General features: G+C 51.2%; 8 protein-coding genes across 8 annotated transcripts; 3 read left to right on the top strand and 5 right to left on the bottom strand.

Moving 5' to 3' along the window:
• Positions 1-353: 353 nt before the first annotated feature.
• DSM5745_10857 (uncharacterized protein) lies at positions 354-583 on the bottom strand (the record flags this gene model as incomplete). The annotated part of the gene is made up of 2 exons (XM_026752873.1): positions 354-518; positions 542-583. The coding sequence occupies 2 exons, from the start codon at positions 581-583 to the stop codon at positions 354-356; spliced, it is 207 nt and encodes a 68-aa protein (XP_026598511.1).
• A 1,454-nt stretch (positions 584-2,037) lies between these two features.
• DSM5745_10856 (putative short-chain dehydrogenase/reductase family protein) lies at positions 2,038-3,048 on the top strand (the record flags this gene model as incomplete). The annotated part of the gene is made up of 1 exon (XM_026752872.1): positions 2,038-3,048. The coding sequence occupies one exon, from the start codon at positions 2,038-2,040 to the stop codon at positions 3,046-3,048; it is 1,011 nt and encodes a 336-aa protein (XP_026598510.1).
• Positions 3,049-3,120: 72 nt separating this feature from the next.
• DSM5745_10855 (uncharacterized protein) lies at positions 3,121-3,654 on the bottom strand (the record flags this gene model as incomplete). The annotated part of the gene is made up of 1 exon (XM_026752871.1): positions 3,121-3,654. The coding sequence occupies one exon, from the start codon at positions 3,652-3,654 to the stop codon at positions 3,121-3,123; it is 534 nt and encodes a 177-aa protein (XP_026598509.1).
• Positions 3,655-6,654: 3,000 nt separating this feature from the next.
• DSM5745_10854 (amine oxidase) lies at positions 6,655-8,865 on the bottom strand (the record flags this gene model as incomplete). The annotated part of the gene is made up of 4 exons (XM_026752870.1): positions 6,655-6,848; positions 6,942-7,850; positions 7,915-8,494; positions 8,542-8,865. The coding sequence occupies 4 exons, from the start codon at positions 8,863-8,865 to the stop codon at positions 6,655-6,657; spliced, it is 2,007 nt and encodes a 668-aa protein (XP_026598508.1).
• Positions 8,866-9,698: 833 nt separating this feature from the next.
• DSM5745_10853 (fungal specific transcription factor domain-containing protein) lies at positions 9,699-11,508 on the top strand (the record flags this gene model as incomplete). Its single annotated transcript, XM_026752869.1, has 4 exons — positions 9,699-9,810; positions 9,886-10,651; positions 10,707-10,913; positions 10,986-11,508. 4 exons carry the CDS (start codon positions 9,699-9,701, stop codon positions 11,506-11,508), a joined length of 1,608 nt encoding a protein of 535 aa, XP_026598507.1.
• A 240-nt stretch (positions 11,509-11,748) lies between these two features.
• Positions 11,749-13,644, bottom strand: DSM5745_10852 (PEX28-32 family peroxisomal membrane protein; the record flags this gene model as incomplete). Its single annotated transcript, XM_026752868.1, has 1 exon — positions 11,749-13,644. The coding sequence occupies one exon, from the start codon at positions 13,642-13,644 to the stop codon at positions 11,749-11,751; it is 1,896 nt and encodes a 631-aa protein (XP_026598506.1).
• Positions 13,645-14,344: 700 nt separating this feature from the next.
• DSM5745_10851 (import motor complex subunit PAM16) lies at positions 14,345-14,871 on the top strand (the record flags this gene model as incomplete). Its single annotated transcript, XM_026752867.1, has 2 exons — positions 14,345-14,347; positions 14,464-14,871. The coding sequence occupies 2 exons, from the start codon at positions 14,345-14,347 to the stop codon at positions 14,869-14,871; spliced, it is 411 nt and encodes a 136-aa protein (XP_026598505.1).
• Positions 14,872-16,220: 1,349 nt separating this feature from the next.
• On the bottom strand, positions 16,221-18,419 carry DSM5745_10850 (putative topoisomerase family protein TRF4; the record flags this gene model as incomplete). The annotated part of the gene is made up of 2 exons (XM_026752866.1): positions 16,221-17,619; positions 17,668-18,419. The coding sequence occupies 2 exons, from the start codon at positions 18,417-18,419 to the stop codon at positions 16,221-16,223; spliced, it is 2,151 nt and encodes a 716-aa protein (XP_026598504.1).
• Between the last annotated feature and the right edge of the window lie 2,517 nt (positions 18,420-20,936).

The following is a 20,936-nucleotide window of genomic DNA, read 5'->3' as shown; positions in this document are numbered from 1 at the left end:
CAGTTGGACTGGCGAAGTATATGAGCAGCTACCTACGTCCCCGCAAGGCCGATGAACCCGACCTTAAGGTCATTCGCTAGGTTCCGGACGAGGTATTCATGCGCAGACCCCAGCGTCCGCTTTTCAGCCGCGGAGAGATGAAAAACGTTCGAAAGTAACCAGGGGAACTTCAACTGACTCGAGAGCTCAATCAGCCTTGTGTCGCCGAAGTCAAAGTCTACCGTCGTCAGTAATGTGCCCAAAACATGAACACGATTCGCGTCAAACTCGAACCATGATTCCCATAACACCCAATGTCAATTCCTACGAGGTCCAACAATGGACAGATCTGCTCCCCCTGCAATACGCTTGCCTCAAGCGAGGGCGAGAACGCATCTCCGCTGAAGAGGGTTAGGGTTGGGGCGTTTGGGTTTGAGGCTGCAAATTCGAGCTGCAGGTTGAGGAACCTGGTAAGTAGGGCCGCTGAGGGGATGTGATACTGATACAGTCGCGGTTAGATCCAGGGCATACTCAAGGCACTACCTAGGTAGGGCAAGCTCACGACATCGTTGAAGTGAACGAACTGGACCTCGTCGGACTGCATTTTTTACGATGTTACTCTTCTGGCACGGAAACACAGGATGAGAGCCGGTATAAAAGGAAGCTTGCGTTAGGGGAGTATGTCTCGTCAGCAATTAGCAAACTTGTGTCCGACAGTATGAGTCGGCTGCATACCAGGTGTCAAAAAAAAGGCAGCTAGGCGAGCTTGAAGCCTCACATACAACACTGTCCGACACTGGTGCCTGATTAACAAATAAATGGACAGCTGCAAGTGTATCGATTACACTGGTTTACCAAAGCCCAATGAGTCATAGGCTTATCCCAAAGGGTGAGCTGGGTATGAGTCAAAGGGCAACCGATAACTGCCAAGGCGGGCTTTCTCTGCATATATTCGACGACTACCTAGGCTATGAGGGATGAGGGGGGAAATATGAGGCTTGCAGCCTTGGCAGTTGGGACAATATCGCTTGGACAAAAAACGCCCTTTGCCTCAAAAGTCTGGCTATGTTGACAAAAGTTAAAGCCGGTTTCAACAAGTTGGTTCCATGGCTCAGCTGGTTAGCGCGTGGTGCTAATATCGGGATCTGGACTACTGTTCAGAAGCCGGGTAAACGCCAAGGTCGAGGGTTCGATCCCCTCTGGGACCACTTCTTTTTTTCGCATCTTGGATTTTGACCAGAATCCTGGCCCCTGACCCATTGGCCCAAGATAGGATCCATTTAAACCCCTACTTGTTCTGCAATTTTTATGGTAATTGAGCGTTGTCCCATTCTGGTACGAGTATAATGGTCGATGAGTCTACAAGACTACAACACTCTCGTGCCAAGTTAGGGCTGTCTCCAGCTTCACACAGAATATCGGAGTACCGATCTTAATTATACACGGCGATAATACCGCTGACTATATAACTCAAGGATTATCCTGTAATGATTATTCAGAATAGAACACGGTGATTGCATATGAAGGTGTGAGTTAGGGTTTCGGGGCCGGGGTTGTTGGCCGCTGCGTTAAGAGGGCGGCCGAGAGCAGTGTTGCCGGATAGAGGGGCAACAGACCCTGCGGGTGAAGGGCTTATTCTTATATCCAGACAAGAGAGTATTAGTTTTGACGCTGGCAGGGCGTCCTTTCTCTCGAATGGCGTTTGGGTTTGTGTTGAGAGGACCATTGCGCGGATCATGGTCGAGGCGAAAATATATAGTTCGAGATCCCAAGGACGGCGCCGTCGAGGCGAGCCCACTGAATCGATCGCACCAGAGAAGTCTGGACAACCAAGATAGACCCCAAGGGCAGCCTGGGTAGCTGAAGCCTGGAGCACGATTGGACAGTCTCCACTACCTCAGCCTCGCACCAGGATCAGGAACTAAGGAACACGCTGGGGCCGGCTGATGCAACGCAAGCGACGCAGCCTAACCTGACCCCTTGCACCTAACATAAAGTTATCCCCTGTCCTCATTCCCTGAACTGCGAAAACAACCCGATCAGAACCAAGCAAAGAAAATGGGCTTCCCAACATTCTGCTACAACCAGCTCCTCGTCACCCCGACAATCCCAACAGCCTCATTCGACGGCCAAACAGCCATAATCACCGGCTCAAATACAGGCCTGGGTCTCGAAACAGCTCGGCACATTGCCCGCCTCGGTGGAAGCAAAGTCATTCTCGCCGTGCGCAACATTGCCGCCGGGGAAGTCGCCGCGAAGGACATCGAGCGAACCACAGGCTGTGCTCCCGGAACATGCGAAGTATGGCATTTGGATCTCGCGAGTGCGCGATCAGTGCTGGAGTTTGCGGAGCGCGCAAAGGGGCTTGAGAGGATAGACACCCTCGTCCTGAATGCCGCTGTTGCGACGAAGATATTCCGGCTTGCGGAGGGAGGGTATGAGCGGTCCGTTACCGTGAACACGATAAACCACTTCATCCTCGCGCTTCTTCTTCTTCCTCAACTGCGAAAGACGGGACTTGACTATCCGGATCGCGCAGCACCGCCGCACATCACGGTCCTAACGAGCCAGGTTCACGCCTGGCCGGAGTTCCCGCAGTCCAAGGATCCTCGGGGTATATTCGTCGCCCTAAGTGACAAAGCTGCAGCGAGGATGGACGAACGGTATCCCATTACCAAGTTGCTCAATGTATATTTCACCACGGAGCTCGTCGAGCAAACCCGCAACGATAACGGCGAGGTACCCGTGATAATCAACATGCTCGACACAGGATTCTGCCACTCGGAACTCTCGCGCGAGAACAAGGGTATCGAGGAATTCGGCTTCAACATCTTCAAAGCAATATTCGCGCGGCGCGAAGAGGTCGGCGCGCGCACGACGGTCATATCTGCAAGTGCTGGAGTTGAGACGCACGGGAAGTACATGGTCAATGGCCTTATTGCGGACGAGGCGCTGTCGGAGAGGGTCTACAATGAGGAGGGAAGAAGGATTCAGAAGCAGCTGTGGGAGGAATTCACGAACATAGCGGAAGAGGTCAAACCTGGAATCATGAAGGAGTTTAGATCATGAATAGACACAGCATGGACTTTTAATTTTTTGTTCTCCCAGTCTAGTTAAGATGGAGAGGTGAATGGGCTATAGTCATCTCTCATAGTCACGAACAGTCCTTGTCCCTGTACCCGGATTGTCGTACTCGCGATGAACATGTCTACTACCGTCGCCCCGCTTCACAACATCCCGCGCCTGGAACACGCCATCCTCCGTCATTCGCTCGCGATGATGCCGATATCCGCCTGGGCCGGTGGTGTAATCGAGAATCTGATCATACGCGCCACTCTCGGGGTCATACACCGTGCTCCCCTCGCCATTATCAAAAGATGTAGTCTTCACGCGTAGATCAGCGTCGCCGTCTTCATCGCCGTAGACGTAGGGGTCTGCGTCGGCGTCGAGGTCTAAATCTGTGTTGCCTGGTGCACGGATAGAGGGTTGATTGGCGTAGGAGTAGCCTTCGTAGGTATAGATGTCTGGGTCGTTGTCTCCTGCTTCGGGGGCGTGAGCGTAGGTTGCGGTGTGGTCGGGGTTGGAGATAGGCTCGAAGCGCCTGGTGAACTTGGGGTGGACAGTGTCGACGTGCGTGAAGGAGTAGAAGTCGGATGGGGCTTGGTTACCAGACATTGTGGTGGATGACTTGCTCAGTCTGTTGCTGGTTTGTTTTTTTATGGAACTATATATCAGGGTAAATACGGATTATCATACCGCCATAGGCCAGGTTTAAGTAGGAGATGTGGCAAGATTATGAGAGGTTACATATGCATGCATGACGACTACGGGTCTAGGCATGAAAATGGCCATGGGGAACCTTGGAAATGGATAAGGTTGACATCAGCCTCAACCTTATCTGGAACTCTGGTACAATTAGGGTTACGTCGGCACGTGCCGAGAACCTAGTCCGGCAGCAGGTCGCTGCTCAGTGCTGAGAGACTCCTCGCATAGCCAGTCGGCTTGAAGGCCGAGCCATGTGGGAAAAGGCGGGTAGAGCTAGAGTTGGGGAGGAGATGTGATGGGTACTGGACGGTTTACTTCAGGAAGGAGGTTTGATGATTTTGGCTTCTGGCTATGTAACACTTTGTGTATAGTGCTTGTCTGTAGTTTGTCAAAGGCTTGATGACTTCACCGCTCTGTTAGAACTCACTATTTTAAAAGGATCTATGTAAGACATGCCAATCGATGCGTTTTCCAATGGCGATTCAGGTCGGCTGCCTGTTTCATGGGGGGCTTAGTGTTTAGGTCACAGGGCTCTGGGCCATCTGGTGGCTATTGCAGTATGGGTGATATTCCGGCATATGTCGAGCTTGCTGGGAGCCATGACGTTCAACTTGAGTGTATATATATTAACGTCGGGAATGCCATCCGTGGATGTCTCAAAGTACAAAATACGCATGGAATTTATTTCTCATCACCGAACGTATACTTTCTCTGCCCAACATGCAAGAAAAGAGCAATGCATCTCGGGCCAGACCGCCATGTAGCTGGCGTTTAGGCAATCCCATACAACCCCTGCAACACCAGAAGGGTTGAATAAAAAAAAGCCTGACGGTTCAAAAGCAGAGCAAGCGCTCAAAAAGCAAAAAAGAATGGTCCCAGAGGGGATCGAACCCTCGACCTTGGCGTTTACCAGGCCCTTAAGGCCAGATATTAGCACCACGCGCTAACCAGCTGAGCCATGGAACCAATTTGTTGAAAGCGGCTGTCAATCTTTGACACTATAAAGGCAGACCAAATCTAAGCAAATTAAACACGGGCTGCAGCAGGCTTTAGACCTAGATCGAAGATCCGTGATGATAATCAGAAGGAAGAAGTAACACCTAGCCATACCAGAGTCTCATACGGCCTACTCATTGGGCGTACAAAGCGGCGGCGAAGAGCTGGATGGAATTCCTGATATTCCGCATACTGGTAGAGCAACGCATACTGGTAGAGCAAACACAGTGCTGTGGCACATCGCCATACTGGCACATCATTGAAAAAGACAAGACGCCCATAAATAGGTGCTGTTGTCACCTGGAATATACCACCTCATGTACGCGATATCCACAAAACCCGTAAGGCGGCGCATGTTGTGCTATTGATATATGCAGAGAAGACCTGAAAGGTTATGTTGAACATTTTATGGACGCCAAAAAGTGTGAGAAGACAGTGCAGTCGAGTCCTTCACAGGCTCGGGGTACGGAATACCTGATGAAATTCAGAGGAGAGAGATCTCTTGGGCTCATCGGCGACTCAATCGGCACCTTCATGCTCCTTAGAGACAGACAGACGTCTTTTTACTATATATAGCCTTTGACTCGGGAGCGATAGGTCAACGTGGAGGCATGCAGTTGCGCGCGAGGATTAATAATTAGCCTAATAATATGCACCAGATAAATACATGACAAAACTACTTGCGTTCGGGTTCCAGAAGTCAATCAAGCAAGGAGTACATTGAGAAAAAAAATAAATGGTCCCGGAGGGGATCGAACCCTCGACCTTGGCGTTTACCTAACTTCAGGTATTAGCACCACGCGCTAACCAGCTGAGCCACGGAACCATTGCTTGTTAAAAGTACCTTCTTTTCGTTAATAATCAACCTACAACTGCTTTCGTGAGGTCTCATGGGGACGGCCGCCTAATATACATATTTCGCTCTGCAGGGGGCCGAAGCAGCTTCCCAGCAAGCCATGCACAACACGAGCGATTACTATGTCACTTTTCATGATCCTCCCATTTCAGCTTCAGCTACTCAATGTTCTGATGGGGTTAGCCTAGATGCATACGACCACCCCCTTCAGCCTGCATTTAAAGAAGATACACCTGTTTTCATAGTCATCGCGTCGGTACGAATATGGTCATGGTCCATGGTAGGTAAGTATTTATGCTAAAGAAATAAGGCATATCCCAAAGATAACAATTTGTTTTATTGCTATGGACATGGTCTACATGCAGATACCAGGACAGGGTATGGACTGTGCAGCCCTGCCGCCAGAACGAACCAAACAATAAGTGCCATGATCCCTCAACCAACAAGAGAAGCTCCAAAGGAATGCACCGATGATTGTTTTTTGATGGTTCATGCCTGATTGACAGACTGCACCCTCACCGGCGGATGTGTATCTACATCGTCAAGCGGCCATGCACCAAATGAAAATAACAAATAATCCGAGCCAAAACGCACTCGAGCTAGCCTGCACTGTATCGGTTAGAAAATGAAGTTCATTGTGGTTGTGGGTAAAACAATCTACACCCAGCCAGGCCTTGAGCAGAATGACCGCATAGTCCATGTCACAATCAAAAAAAATCCGAAAACATACAACAGCTGGGATTCGCATGTGGTCACCCACCATACTACTAACCAGCCGGCGTGTGGCTTAAGTACGGCTGAGCGGACGGGAAGCCCTGTTCTCCACACCCTGTGGTCGTATGTACTTAGTACAAATATAGAACCAACTATACACAGCCGAATTAGACGCTTTATTCCGTGTCCGGCGTGTCCGTCAGTTCGTTGAGACGAAGAGATGACCGTGAAAGCAACAGGAGATGCAGATATGGTCCAGGGCTCGTTTACACATGGAGTAACTGAGAGAAGGTGGAGTAAAACAGGTATCATTGTATCGTAAAAACCCAAGTCGCAAGCAACACCTATATCTTGCTCTTGACGGACTCACAACATGACTCCGGATGGAGGGTGGACCTGTTGAAACTTTGCGCTGATTGAGGGACATCCAACGCTGGGTTCTTGGTGAAGAAACCGTCCGGCTTGAGCATGACGCTGATACGCTCCATGGGCATGACGGGGAAGTCCTCAATACGAGGGTTATGAGTGAGACCAAATGCTAAGATAAATATTAGTTTCTGGCTGAAAGCCGCATCTGCTTGTTGGGTGGTAGAGCTGGACGGAAAATAGGTACAGGAGTGAATGGACTTACTGTGCCACAAAACAACATCTTCGTTCTCCGTATTGTCTTGTCTCTTCACCCAGGTCTCCACGCCATTAGCGCGTTTGCTTTGATTGGTAAACTCACCGGCGGCGTATAGCTCGTCGTCTTGGTATTTGGTCACCCAGATAGGCTTGGAGGCGAATTCCGCGCGCTGATAGCCAATGGCATGCTTCGGCATGATAAGCATCTGGCTGGGAGCGGCTTGAAGTTTGTATGCCACAGGCTTATAAGTAATAGGGTTGATAACGTTGTCGTTACGGATCTTAAAGACCCGATGCCGGTTGATGTCAGTGTTGGCAGTGTTTGATTTGTCGATAGTGGTCTCTTCCGTAGTGTATCCAACCAAGTATGGATTGTTTTTGTCTTCTGGGAGGGGGACACTGTCTTGATAGTAGACAGTATTCTTGAAGCCATCAATAGCAGGATCAATGCGCAAGGAGAACATGTGTTGGTGGAAAGGCGCCATAACGCCTGGGCCAACATTGGTGCCCCATTTCACAGTCTCTCCATTAGTGTTGTCAAAGGGCACTGTTGACAAGATGCCCGTTGCGCGGATTTCGAGTTCAATATTTGCTGCTTGATCAAGAATGTAGGCAAAGATGTACTCATAGTTGGCCACAGTACAAATCATCTGGAGAACAAGCTGCCGGTTACGGACCACGGTCGCTGCTCCCGATCTATAATTAGTGTGCTTGTGTTGAAGTCCATTGTCCTGCTCATGCATGCAGATGATGTTCTTCAGAAGAACAGGTTGGCCTTTGGAATCGGCTCGGTAGCCGTCAAAATACTTGATGTGGCCTAGGCAGTCACATCCTAGGGAGAGCTGGTTCGCGTTCAGGCCGAACCCTACATCTCCAACATCAAAAGCTTGCTTCCTATGGTACGGTGCTCGAGGGTCTGTTGTTTCACATCAGTCAGAATTCAAGAGTATTCCAATCGACTGGACAGGGCCAGGACCCACCTCCATAAGGCACGGTCATCTCAGACACAGAAAGCCGGTAGAGAACGTTGCGGTTGTCGTAGGTGAGATTGTAGAGGACCAAGCCATCGCGGTTATTGAATCCGACTCGGAAACGCCACTTCTGCCAGTGGACCTTGTTTCCATCTACCGAGAACGAGGCACCTTCCGGTTGTTGGACAATGTAAGGCTTGAGGTCGGTGCGGAGAGGCTCATCCAAGAGGTCATGTGCATATTGTATGGTCTTTACTGGCTTCCAGGGTCGCGTCTCAACTGTTTGGGTATCGGAGCCTCCCGGCAGGTAGTCCATGCGGACCAGCTCACGGGTTTGGCCGTCGAAAACGGGAGAGAACTTGCATGGGACGGAGTAGTGGTTGTTTTCGGGATGATCCACGGACATGATGTACATGAAGCACTGGAAGAGACGACGGGTCTCATTGACATTGTCGGTGCCGTACATCCAAGGATCATTGCAAACCGTGACTCCCTTGGGAAGCTTCAACTTCTCGATCTCGGCCAGGACGGCTGGGTGCTCCATGCAAAGCTTCTCAATGTCTGTGATCTCGTCTACATCCATGGGGATCTAACATTGTCAGCAATAAATCGCAATATAAGGAGGATAAAAAGTACCTGAACTCCAGCCGGTAACTCTTTTGCGTAGACAACGGATGCATTGTCAGCGTTGAGCAAAGCTTTGCAGCATGCCCCTGTGTCGAGACGGTGAAAGTATGCGTAGAGTAAACGGGTTGGCTTCTGGGGTAGAGGCTTCCCGAGCCGCTCTGCCTCGATATAGGGAATAACTTCTCTTTTGATAGGCTCCTGGAGGTCGATTCGGTTGATCCGAAGCTGAGCTTCTGGAAACGCTGACCGCAAGATGCGAAAGCCCAGACGGATCTCTTGGGGTGTAAGCGGGTCGAATGGGTGGGGGACTGATTGCCCTTGTGCTGAAGACATTGTGATGTGTGGAAAGAGAGAGGAGATAGGAAACGGGCCCTGAGAGAGGTCGAGGGTATCAATGATGAGCTAGGATGAGACTGAAATTCAAGTACATCAAGAGGAGATATGGCGGTTTAAGTAGTGCCATATTTGCCATCGGCCATGGACGATAAAGATGGGATCGCGATAGATCAGGATGGACCTGCCTATTAGGGAAGGTCACGGCTAGCGCCATTGTGGGGTCGCGTCTAAGTAGACGACAATCGAGCATTCACATAGTCAAGTTTGAGCCGCTTATCAAAAGCCATCTTGTCGAGCCTTGGGGTAACACTGCATGATAGCGGGCTGACTGACGCTGGTGGTACTGGTCTACTGCGGTGTATGGCGCCTCGGAGATACTGTGTATCTACTGCAGGTCAGTCGACTGGCCTGCTGGAGTACACCGCCGGTACGCAACGGAAGAAGGTTACTCACCTTTCCCAGTCGTAGTTCAATACTTTAATGTCTTTCACGTCGTGCCAACGATGTAGATGTCGCCCTCGAGCATGAGAGGAAGAAGAGAAGGCATCCCCAGTCTTGGCGAGCTGGCGGGCTGGGCGCAACTCTTTCCGCAAAAGGCTTAGCGTCAGATATTCCCTTGTGCCAGTTTCAGCCTGCAGGCAGTCTTACCACAATGATCTCGTCAATCTGCCTGCTATTTCATCAGAAATCTGTTATCTATGGAATGCATCATCTGAGACCCAATTCCTCAGTTTCCGTCATAGTCCCTTGTTGACATTTCGGGTCATCTCCGAACTATATCTCCCCGCAGAGAATGGGCCGCTGTGGTGCGGTCACCTCTCAAGAGAATGATGGTCCTCCACCCACCAAAAGAAGATGCAGAAGGCAAGGGGGAAACTGGACTCGATCCGGGTGTCTTACATGCAAAAGGCGAAGGAAGCGCTGCGACGAGGGTAAACCTAGGTACAAACCCTAGCCAGCGCTCGCTCAGCAACCACCAACTGACCTAGAGTAGCTGCTATAACTGCACCAGGTTAGGCTTGACCTGTGAAGGATATAGCTCCCTGTGGGCAGCTCCTCTTGGGCCAGCGCACCAGGCCTTCAAGAATACTGGACCGGTCAAATACCGTGGACTCAGTTCATCGCCTGCTCCATCACTCGGTTCAATTGCATCGTCAGGGACACTTGAGCAGACCTTCTCGGCAGCAGACCATATATCTGCGGTCTCGCCGCCGCCCACAGAGCAAGATGACGCCTCTGAAGCAGAAAACTGCAGTCGGGACCTGGTTCCCCTTGGCACCAATCAAACAGCAGAGGTAGTTCAGGTGACTTCGACAACACCCTCCAAACTAATCAGCCACCTCTCTAATCTCGACACACACTACCTCCAATACCACATGGAACGGGGCTCAAAGCTTTTAGCCAATCTTGAAACCGACGAAAATCCTCTCCGTTCATTGATAATCCCAAGGGCACTCTCATCCCCCCTGCTTATGAACGCCTTATGTGCCCTATCTGCAATCCATTTCTCCAATCGTGCTCACTACAGCTGGTCTGCCGAGAATGAAGGGGCTAATTACTACATCGACACAATGCGTGGCCTAAGAACAACACTTGCGGTTTTCCAGGGAAGCTCTGTTCCAGATGACGCCATCCTTGCTGTTTCTCTTCTATGCAAGTATGAGATTGTCCGGGGTAGCGTGAAGCAATGGGCCGTGCATCTAGATGCTTTGCAGACGCTGGTCGTCTCCCGCGGAGGGCTCACTCAGCTTGCTCCGGAAACTGCCGAGTTCATACGGGGACTGTACGGTCTTCCACCTCTTTCCTGCAAAACGTCCCCATCACTGACATAATCCCAGTTTCGTCTACGCAAACAGCCTAGCAAAGCTCACCGACCGAAAAACCTTACTCAAACCACCCATCCCAGTATTTGATATTGCCAAGCCCCGCAAACTAGATATCTACATCGGGTACACGGAGGAAATTATCAAGACGTGTGCGCGGATAGCGGATCTGCCTAATTTAGCTTCAGACCCGGTAGCCTTAGGGCTTGAAGTCAAGATGATGTACGCGACCGTGTCCAAGAACGAGGGAGAACCCGAGTAAAAGAGAAAGGCAGCTAACGCTGTTACCCACAGAGACAAACTCCTCCACACATGGACTTCGACCAAAACAACCTATATCGTCCCCAAAGGCATAACTCAAGCCACTCTCTCCCGCCTGCGCCTGGTAGCAGAGTCCTTCCGTGACGCCGCATACATCTATCTCCACTCAGTCCTAGAACAAATGACCACGTTCACATCCTCACCGAATCCTATTCGCGAATCGAAACACCCCATCTCGGTATCCAAAACCAGCGCCATAACATCTCTCCTCACGCGTCTGAAAATCCAACCTATCGACAAAAACTGCGAGTTCTCGGCGCTGACATTCCCGCTCTTTATTGCTGGTTGCGAGACGAACAGCAAGGAAGATAGGGAGTTTGTCTTGGATATGTTGAGCGTTGTCGAGAAGAACTTTGGAATCGGGAATGTGAAGAGGGCGAAGGAGGTGCTGGGGCTAGTTTGGGGGGTTTTGGGTGAAAATGGGGTCGATGGAGACGGGAAGACGCACTGGGCTGACGTGCTTGACGGGTTGGGTTGGGATTTGATCCTTGCGTGATACCTAGTTACCTCTGCGTTTGGATTGCGAGGTATGGATGATGACTATTAGACGTCCCAGCTTCGGTACCCTGTACATAATACGACATTACTCTACATCCAAGGACCAAGAATTAGAATATCAATGCCACGCCATTCCCGGCAGGACAAAATCCAAAAAAAAAAAGAATAAAACAATAATTTCTTAGGAATACATTCTCAACCTAGGGTATCAAACTTCCTCTTAGGTGACTCACTCGGCTCAGCTCAATCCCATATTCACTTCATCCCCCAGCCCTAGCTCCCTCTCCGCCCTCTCCGTCCCTCCCGTAGCCCGAGACCCCCACCTGTCTAACCGATCCTGCGCATCTGAAAGCTCCTTGTCCCGGATACTGAGGCTGTCGCTAGCAACCGTGCTACTCCCATGGGGACTCCCAGTGCCATAGCCCGAATTGCTCCCAGAGAGACCAGACATTCTTTGTGATTTGGAGATGCTCACGGGTCTCGAAGCATTCCTCAACGAGGTGTTGTTGCTGTTGCTGAAGCTAGTACTAGTGGCAGAAGAAGAGGTTATTTTCGCGTTTCCATGGTCTGCGGCGGAGTTTGGCTGGGCTGATAGTGGAACAGAGGCGGTGCTGCTGTTTTTGCTGTCGCTTACACTTTTCGAGTTGGAGGATCCTCCAAACCAACGCCGTCGCCGGGCCTTGCTGGAGGCTGTGGACGGGGCGAGACTCACGGAATCAGCATCGACTGTGGAGGCATCGACGTCGGAGTTGCTGCTGCCGGTCTTGCTCTTCTCGATTTCTTGCGCCAGGGCCTGGGTCAAGGCGGACGGTGCTTCTAGGGGCTTGCCGTCTGGTGTGATTTCCACGAGCTCAGCGTCCCGGTACCACTTTCTGCGGCGAGTATAGCGGTCCCATCCGTCTAGACCGCGACGCCCGTCATTCCACTGCGCAGTCAGAAGTCTGAAACATACGAAGGATAGTTTAGAACCCACCTTATTATCATAGTAGATCCAACCGCCGCCATCAGAAGCCTTGGAGTCAGATTCATCATCATCAGCTCCGTCAATATGCCATTCACTGCCCTCAACCCATCGCCACTTTGCGTTCCCGCTTTGCACCTCGGGGAGGTCAAATTCGCTCTTTGAAGGAACTGGGTTCAAATGCTCATCCGTCCATGCAGCGCGCTCAGACGGAAACAAGGAGTACGTCCAGCCAATACCTAGCCAGCGACGTTGATTTTCATAGAGAATAAAAGTAAAACGAACGCCCGACGAGTCTCCGCGGCGCCTAGTGGCAACGTTTGCGGCGTGTCCGTGACTTTGGATGTGAGTTTTGACTCCGTCCAAATCAAACGACAGACCTGTGATCATGGCGCATATTCGGCGGATTGTAAGAGACCTCCAGAGAATGACGCGGCAGACTCTCGCTGTTCGCGAATGGTAAGTAAGCATAATCGTGCCTAGGATCATAACGACACGGCGGGTAGTGATGAGGTAAAGCGGAGGCAGTGTTAAGGCAATCCATATTGGTGTAACAAAAAGGATCCTGACAAATAAAGTAGTGAGCGCGGGCCGCGTAGTCGCAGAGGTAGCTGTCCTCTGAGTCGACAAGAAGTCCGTGAGTTCCACAAGTGGTTCAAGGAGGATATTGCATCGAGTAGTGAACGTCCTCATCGCCTCGACAATTTCGTCTAGACTATCATGCCGATGTGCAGAGCCATCTGACGCCGCCGACTGGTTATGCTTCCCCGTTGAGAAAGCCCTAGTCGACAAAGGAGAGTAGCGTCTCCAATACATCCCGAGAATCAGCCCGACAACCACCAGAAGCGGCCCGGCCCAAAGAATAATTGCATCGCCATAAAGAACGACCGCCCAGAACGTGGCAACGAGGAGGAAGCTGTAGTACGAGTCGCCCGTCGTCCATGTCAACAAGCCGACGAGCGTATTCAGCGGTAAAATGAATGGGTACGAATAGGCTAGCGCTCGAGTGACCGGTGGCGGAGTGGCCACAAGGAGCGGAGACTTGCGATGCACAATGATGCTAGAGCGTTGCCTTGATGTCAATGATGAGCCGGAGATGGTGGTGGGCGAGAAAGCGGCGACCGTCGGCGGCTGAGAGTCAGCATGGCCGTTGAGGTGCGTTGACGGGGCCATGGAATCTAACCACGGGATATCTTCTGCCAGCCGTTAGTATCGACCGCTACATTGCAAAACTGTCCAAGTGTGGCCCGAGCGTAAGGCAAAGGAAAGATGCACATTATTCCATCCGTTTCTACATACCGAGTGCTGCCATCCAACAGAGACGTCATATGCAACCAGCAAGGTCATCGCGGGCGGTGAAGGGAAGAAGGGGAAGAGAGAGAGAAGAAGGAAAGGAGAAGTACTCGCAAGAAAAGCTCCGGACGAGCACACGATGGAGGCAGAGCTGGACTGCGGGGGAAAAGAAGATCGCGATGGACGACCCGCGGTGCAGGTGAAGCTTTTGGACATGTGATCTGTGATGGATTCTGCCGAGTTGAGCTTATACCATGATCTAGGACATCGTGACGAGGATCATATGAGGATCAAACTAGATGTCAAGTGAGCGTTAGATATTGGCATTCAGAGTATAAGTTGCCATAATAATACCCAGACATATAACCACCCCGTGCATCTGTACAGTATGTATGTTGTTTGATCGTACTTCGGTCTCGGTCTTGGCAAATCGATCGAAGCCGGCCTCGCGCTCCGAATTTTTCCCTCCGGCCAAACCTCCAGCTCCGTCTGTCCATCGCCATCCAACTGCAGACCACCAGACCTCACTCCCCTACCATTCCATTGCCTATACTTGGGTCTAGTCTTTCGCTCTAAGAAGATGGTATGTCAACCTCACCAGAACGCCCTCAACAATCCGAAAGCCACCTTGTCTCTTTCCCTTTTCCCGTCCGCATTGCCTTACCCGCGCATGAGGACACCTCGTACTAAACTTCCCAGGCCCACCGCATCGTAACCCAGGTCGTCGTAACAGGCGCCCGCGTTTTCGGCCGCGCCTTCGCCGAAGCCTACAAGCAAGCCTCCGCAGCCTCAAAATACCAACAAAAGACCGGCAAGTCCGTCGGCGGTTCCGCGGCCTCCTCGGGCCTCACTTTGGACGAGGCATGCAAGATCCTGAACGTCAAGCCCCCGCAAGCCGGCGAAGCGAACCTGGAGCAGACGATGGAACGGTTCAAGAAGCTCTTTGACATGAACGACCCGCAGAAGGGAGGCAGCTTTTACCTGCAGAGTAAGATTCTCCGCGCGCGCGAGCGGATAGAGATGGAGGTTCGGCAGGCGGAGAGGCACGCGGCGCAGGAGAAGGAATTGAAGGATGGGTGGAAGCCGAAGGTTTACAAGGATCGGTGAACCCTGGATACGATGGGAGTTGTACCCTCGGTGTTTTGTTTTGTTTGTCCTCTCGACTCGAGGTTTTGCGGCATAGCATGGCGTTTTTCTTCCATTTTGGTGATTTGAGCATTGGCTGGGAAACCTAGACTTCGTTGTCCACTCCGTCTTCGTCTCGTGATATCTTCGGCTCCACTACTCGCCTCCAGCCGATATGAGTTTCGACATCGATCCGACGGTACTTGATGCCGAACATGCTACAATTGGGGCGTTTCGAACCAAAAGATTCAGAGGCGGAGGATGGGATGCGGCGGTTGTTGACTGTTGATATACTTCTTTCTCCTCCCATATAGTATTCTCCCCTCTCATATTTCGTTCATGTATTATAAATAAACGACGGCGCTGATGATTGCTCGTTCGACTACCTAGATATATCCGACCTGGTTGATTGCACGCATAATTTACTGTTAGACGGTTGCGGCCATGAACCTGCATAGATAAGCCCACCATAACTGCCCAATTGTTCTGAGTAAAGTGTGTAATATCAGCTGTACAAGCACCGTACCATCCCTGTAGCGAATGTAATCCTCACGTTCCTCTCCAAGCAGTCGCATATAGCGCCCCATTGATGAGAAAGTGAAAAGACCATAGAGACGTTGAGTCTCCAGGGACTGTACCAATTGGATTGTCATCTAGCTCACTCATATCGTCGCCCTAGACCATGCCCGACGGGAAAAAAACACAATCGTAGAGGTTAACCTGCGTTGCCTGAACCGAAACCCCTGCGGGTACGTCAGCGAAGAATTGGTATCTCAAAGAGAATAGAATCTTGAGGTAAGCAGTTGACGCTAAGTTCCTAAATCTCCCTCACCACATGCAGTGCAACCTGGCATTTGCAGTGATCTCGACAATCGAACGCGTCCGAAGCAACCCGACGACAGGACACGTTATATCATCCCGGATAGACACCGACCAGCCAAGCACACAAAAAGGCCATGGCTGAGAACAAACCTTTTGAACGGATACTGCGAAGTAAGTAGATAGAACAAAGTCCTCAGAGTCACTAGACAAACTGGAAACTCAGTCCAGGGCCTGAACGCATAATCTCTCGTGACAAAATCCCAACACCGTAACAAAGGGGTATCTGATGCTAACGTAAAATACATGGCCCACAATATAGGAAAATGGAAAAGACACATCCAGAACCGCCTGGGCTTCTCAGTGATTGGTCTTGATTCCGAACACGTCTCCAACATTCGAAAAAATGGTGCATGTCTCTTTCTGTAATGTCGTCGACAATAGACACAGATAGGCCAAGCACACAAGAACTCCACGGCCATAACCAGCTTGCCATGCGCGCATTGCTGGGATCAGCTGATCGCGACAATCCCTTTCTCCCGCATAATCAGATCCTTGTCCATTTCAGACTGGGTCTTATACCCCCCGAGCTTGAGGGCTTCGTCGTTGGTGATAGAGAGTGGTACTTTTTGTATGTCAGGACGTAGTCGCTTCAATCGAGCAGCGCGGTCTTTTGACGCCTGCTTTTTCTTCTGTAGTTTCGTCAACTTCTCTTTCGTATCCTTGACGTCCTTGGTGTCCTTGGCCTTTTTACCGGCCGTTGAAGGCTTGGCCGGGAGTGGATGAGGTTTAGAGGATGGAGGCGGCGGCGGGACCGGGGCCAGTTCGCTAGGCAGGGGAGGACTGTAAGGAGGCGGGGGAGGAGTAAGAGGCTTGCGGAGATGGGCGAATCTAGGATCAGTATCAAAAACTTCGCGGAGCTGCCATCGAAGTTCTGTGTACTCATCAAAGTTCGCGGCAATTATTGTACCTAAGACGCTCTCGTTGGACTTTCCAGATAGGGCCATAGACACCAAGCGGTCCTTCAGCAAGTGGTGTGCTTCCGAGAAGGACTTGAAAATCAATGCAATCTCACGGGTGCCGCCAGAGATATCGTTATCAGGGTTATTGGGATCTTCAATCGAAAGACGAGATCCATTGTTGGCTTTGTAGACTCCATACACCCTCTGCATTTTCAAGTCAGCGGATGCATGGTGCGGAATAATGGATTGATTACGAACCTTGTCGAAATACCCAGGGGGGTTCATCCGAATCCCACGGGTTTCAAAGTCAAAGTCTCTCCCATAAAACTGGAAGAAAGCCATGAGGACATCCCCCAAGTTCGGATAGAGGTTACCGCGGGGCATGTGCTGCAGGAGACTAGTGACGAGACAGGTGATCGAAAACCCACCCAACCCGCCAGTAGCAACCTCATTGAGGCCACGGAGAAGGAGAAACTGCTTAATGACTGACACGATGACGGGCATCGCAGGATATTCCGATTTCCATTGCTGGAACGTCTTGTTCGCAATGAGCCCGCTGTCATTATCAAATGATAAGTCGACTTTAAGCCCAGTCAACTTGTCCACAAATTTCAGGATAGGAACACGAGCGTGCGCAATGGTTTCCACAGAGCCCGGAACGGCAATGTTCTGGTTCTTGAGAAAGGCGGAAAATGCATAAATCTGTCCTTTTCTCTCGCCAAATGCTCTGACTCCGGATCGCTGAAAGCTGGTGGAGAGGAGAACGAGATCGATATCAGCGTTGGGAAGATATAAACCAGAGGCGAAGGAGCCAAATGCATGGATTTCCACCCCGTGATAGCGGCTCTGAAAGACAGCCTGGAGCCTATTTACTAGGTCTTGCCGCACAATTTGTTCGTACTGCACAGGCTTTGCCCAGTGGTAAAAACTCAAGATCTCGTCATGGAATCTGTATGTGTTATTTTATTTGTATCATCGCCTGGAGGATTGAATATACCTTGCGCCCACAGTTACCATATCTAGCGTCCGTGGCATAAAATTTATCCAAGGAGTTCCCGTTTCAGAAGGACGCAACCGCCATTCATCTATGATCGAGCCGTCGTTATAGTACCGACTGACAAGCTTTCCACCCATTGTTCTGGCTGGTCCCTTTATCTCATCATCATGTGTTCGCTTCCGATTGCCAAGTGCTGGATCACTTCCTTCCAGATGGCGCCTGGGCCCCTTTGGAGCGTTCTCTGGAGCGTTGTTCGTTTCATTCTCGTCAACCAAGCCAGCCAGGGAAATGAAGTCCTCGTTTGATACGACAGCATCCGTCTTCGCAGGTTGAGCACTGGCCGCGAGACGAGCTTTCCTGATGAGCTTAACGACATCGATCTTCTTGGTTTGACTTTCGTCGGGAGGCGGCAACGCAGTGTATGGATCGGGATTGGACCATTTTGGAACAGGCTTCGACTCGACGGTGTTGCTCTCTAACGCGCGTTTTTTGCGTGGATGCGCTGCCTCGTCGTCGGAAGACACGTCCATGTCCGCTTCTTCGCTGTCACTCAGATTCTCAATCCGGGCAAATCTCATCGCTGCATTTCCGGCGTCAGGAGCGACAAGCTGTTCCGGGGTCTTCTCCCGATGCGACCGCAAAAGCGGCCGTTCTGAGGTCCCCGGACGCTGGTACCGGAAAGTAAACTCATGCCTCGGATGATGAGGCGGCCGCGGACCGCCGCCTCGAAACTCGTATGCCGGCGGGGGCATTACTAGATATGATAGAAGTATGAAAATTGGTTTAGGGAGAGGCGAGCATACGAGAAAGTGTTGACGGAAGCTTCGGGCAGTTTGTTAGAAGAAAGTGCGTCCACGGAGCCATCGCCAGTTTTTTGCTATTCATCTTGCGGCAGAAAATGAACTCTGGCTACCTTTGACCGAAGGCGGTCAAGAGTCGCGTGGGAAACGCCAACGCGTATCAGTGGCTTTGGCTTACTAGTATTCTTCGCAGAATGCTGGGCATGATCAAATCAAAAGCCCTTTATTTTATTCAGTCCACTTTCTAAACCCTGAATCAGTGGCTTGTCTACTGCCATTTCAGCGAAACTGGTCCGCCCTGTAGCCCAATGAAGCCACTCTTCAGCCCTGAGGCCACTCTCTGCATGAAGGAGGCCAACGCTCACATCGATTAGGAGCGGCCGCTTTTCGCAGTGCCAAAAAATTGACGCTCCACAGCGGTTACAGAACTCCCGGTAGACCTGAGGAGAACTCTCATATCGCTTCATTGTGCCGGCGCCGAAAGCTAGCTCTGATTTTTGTGCAGTCAAAATGTTGGATCTTGGTATGAATGCCCAGGTCTGGATGGGGAAACCACTGGCCAGGCGACATGACCGACAAGCACATGTTCCCGCCAGATACTTAGTTTTCCCGGCGCATAGCCACCACTTCACATCATCCTCATTCTCTGCAGAGGCATCTGAATTGTATGGGACGAGGAGGTCCGGCCAAGGAGACCATGGTTCCTCAGAGGTTAAGTCCGGGCGAGTGATATAGAACTCTATACCGCCGCAGTGACATCCAGCCAGAAGTTGATCGCGATGTGCGCTTAGCCTTTCGGTCCTTGTAACCGCATTCTGACCGGAGACCCAACATGACACACTTGCTTCAGCCGCGTCGCCAGGCAGGAAGGATGACAAACCGCCGTCTCGTGTATCATAAACTCCCCAGTGTCGGATGATCTCGGTCTGTGGTGGACTATCTACCAGTCCTGATGACACATGAAAGCGTCCCGTATATATATCGTGGACAAAAACATGCGAACCGCAGGTCCGACAAAAGTAGCGGCTGAGCGAGTCGGACTGTTGGTACTTCTCGAGGCCTTCAAGCTGGGGCTCTTCTCGGAGAAGGTAGTACGAAGTACAGATTTGTCCAGTGACCGTTCGACATGCCGTACAGTGGCAGAGATCCAGTGCGTTGTTGGCAGACTCGAGGAGCACCTGCTGTGCCACTTTGGCGCATAGACAAGATACAAGGCGCTCCATTTCGTGGACGAGGACTAGCAGATACGTAGTCGCTGATAATCTCGGGGTATTGGATTGTATACCTAGGCTTACATGCTTCGTTAGCGACACAGCCTAGCCCATCGGCAACGAACATACCACTCTGGCTCATGGGACGCAAAGCCCTCACGCCGTCTACATGGCCATAAGAACAATTGCTCAGTAAACCGACCACTCCAGTTGGCCTCAAAAAAGCCAGCGATCCGCCCACTTGCAGAAATCTGCTCACATTTCGATCCGGCGCGGAAATGTCGCAGCTGGGGGAGGGGCCAGGGCGCCTATAAATACCCGGTGCTGGACCCCGCCACTCTTCCCTCCTCCAACACCTCTTGATTCCACAAATCTTCCGAAAGACCACGATCACAGCACTAGAAACCCAAGAAACCTCTTCTTGAACACCACCTATATTCACAATGTGTACGTTGCCTGCTTGCTGTTATGCTGCTGCCGGCCAGCCTGTTTTCCTGCATTGCATCGCTGGCGGGGTCATGGCGGGGTAGATCCTCATCCCTGTCAGTGCACTGTCAGTGCCCGGGCTATTTGCCCGGGATCTTGCACGAATTATACGATCATGCCAGGATAAGGACCTTTGAGACAAGTCTTATGCTAATGCTACCTTCTCGTACAGCTCACGGTTGCTCTTGCGGTGCTTCTTGCCAGTGCCCTGCCGGCCAGTGCAACTGCCCTGTAACTACCCCGTCTGCGTGCTGCTTGCTCAACGTCGCTAATGGATGTCGCCTACAGAAGAACTAAGTCTCGAATATCCTTCGAACTCACGATGAGCGAGCGGAAGTGATGAGAGACGTGATGAATGATGGGAGTGGATGATATTGCCTTCGATGTTCGTAGCGCAAAAGACGATAGAATGCTATCGGCTCATTAATCCAGCAACTTCTCTGACTTCTATGGCCCCAAACTCCAAGTGCTAGAACCGATGAGCTGCGTTGTATACTCAGCGCAGTGGGAGTAGTTTGTAGAACACACCCTACAGAGTAGAGACTGGTTCCCTGTCAAACAGCACCTAACGGAACGCCAACCCCGCCTCACCCAAGATCAATACTGCTCTGTACTATGTCTGAGGTTAGTCAGATGGTCTTCATCTCCATCTCCGATCATCGCTTGCGGCTGTCGCGGGTTGACTCTATGGAGTACGCAGAGCAGTGGGCACTGCGCCATTATCGCCAATGCAGGAAATACTTCATAGCTCCATCTTACCCCACCATGACCA

Source organism: Aspergillus mulundensis (assembly GCF_003369625.1).
Source record: "Aspergillus mulundensis strain DSM 5745 chromosome Unknown scaffold_17, whole genome shotgun sequence".
Classification (NCBI taxonomy): Eukaryota; Fungi; Ascomycota; class Eurotiomycetes; order Eurotiales; family Aspergillaceae; genus Aspergillus; species Aspergillus mulundensis.
This window is presented reverse-complemented; position numbering and strand designations above follow the sequence as displayed.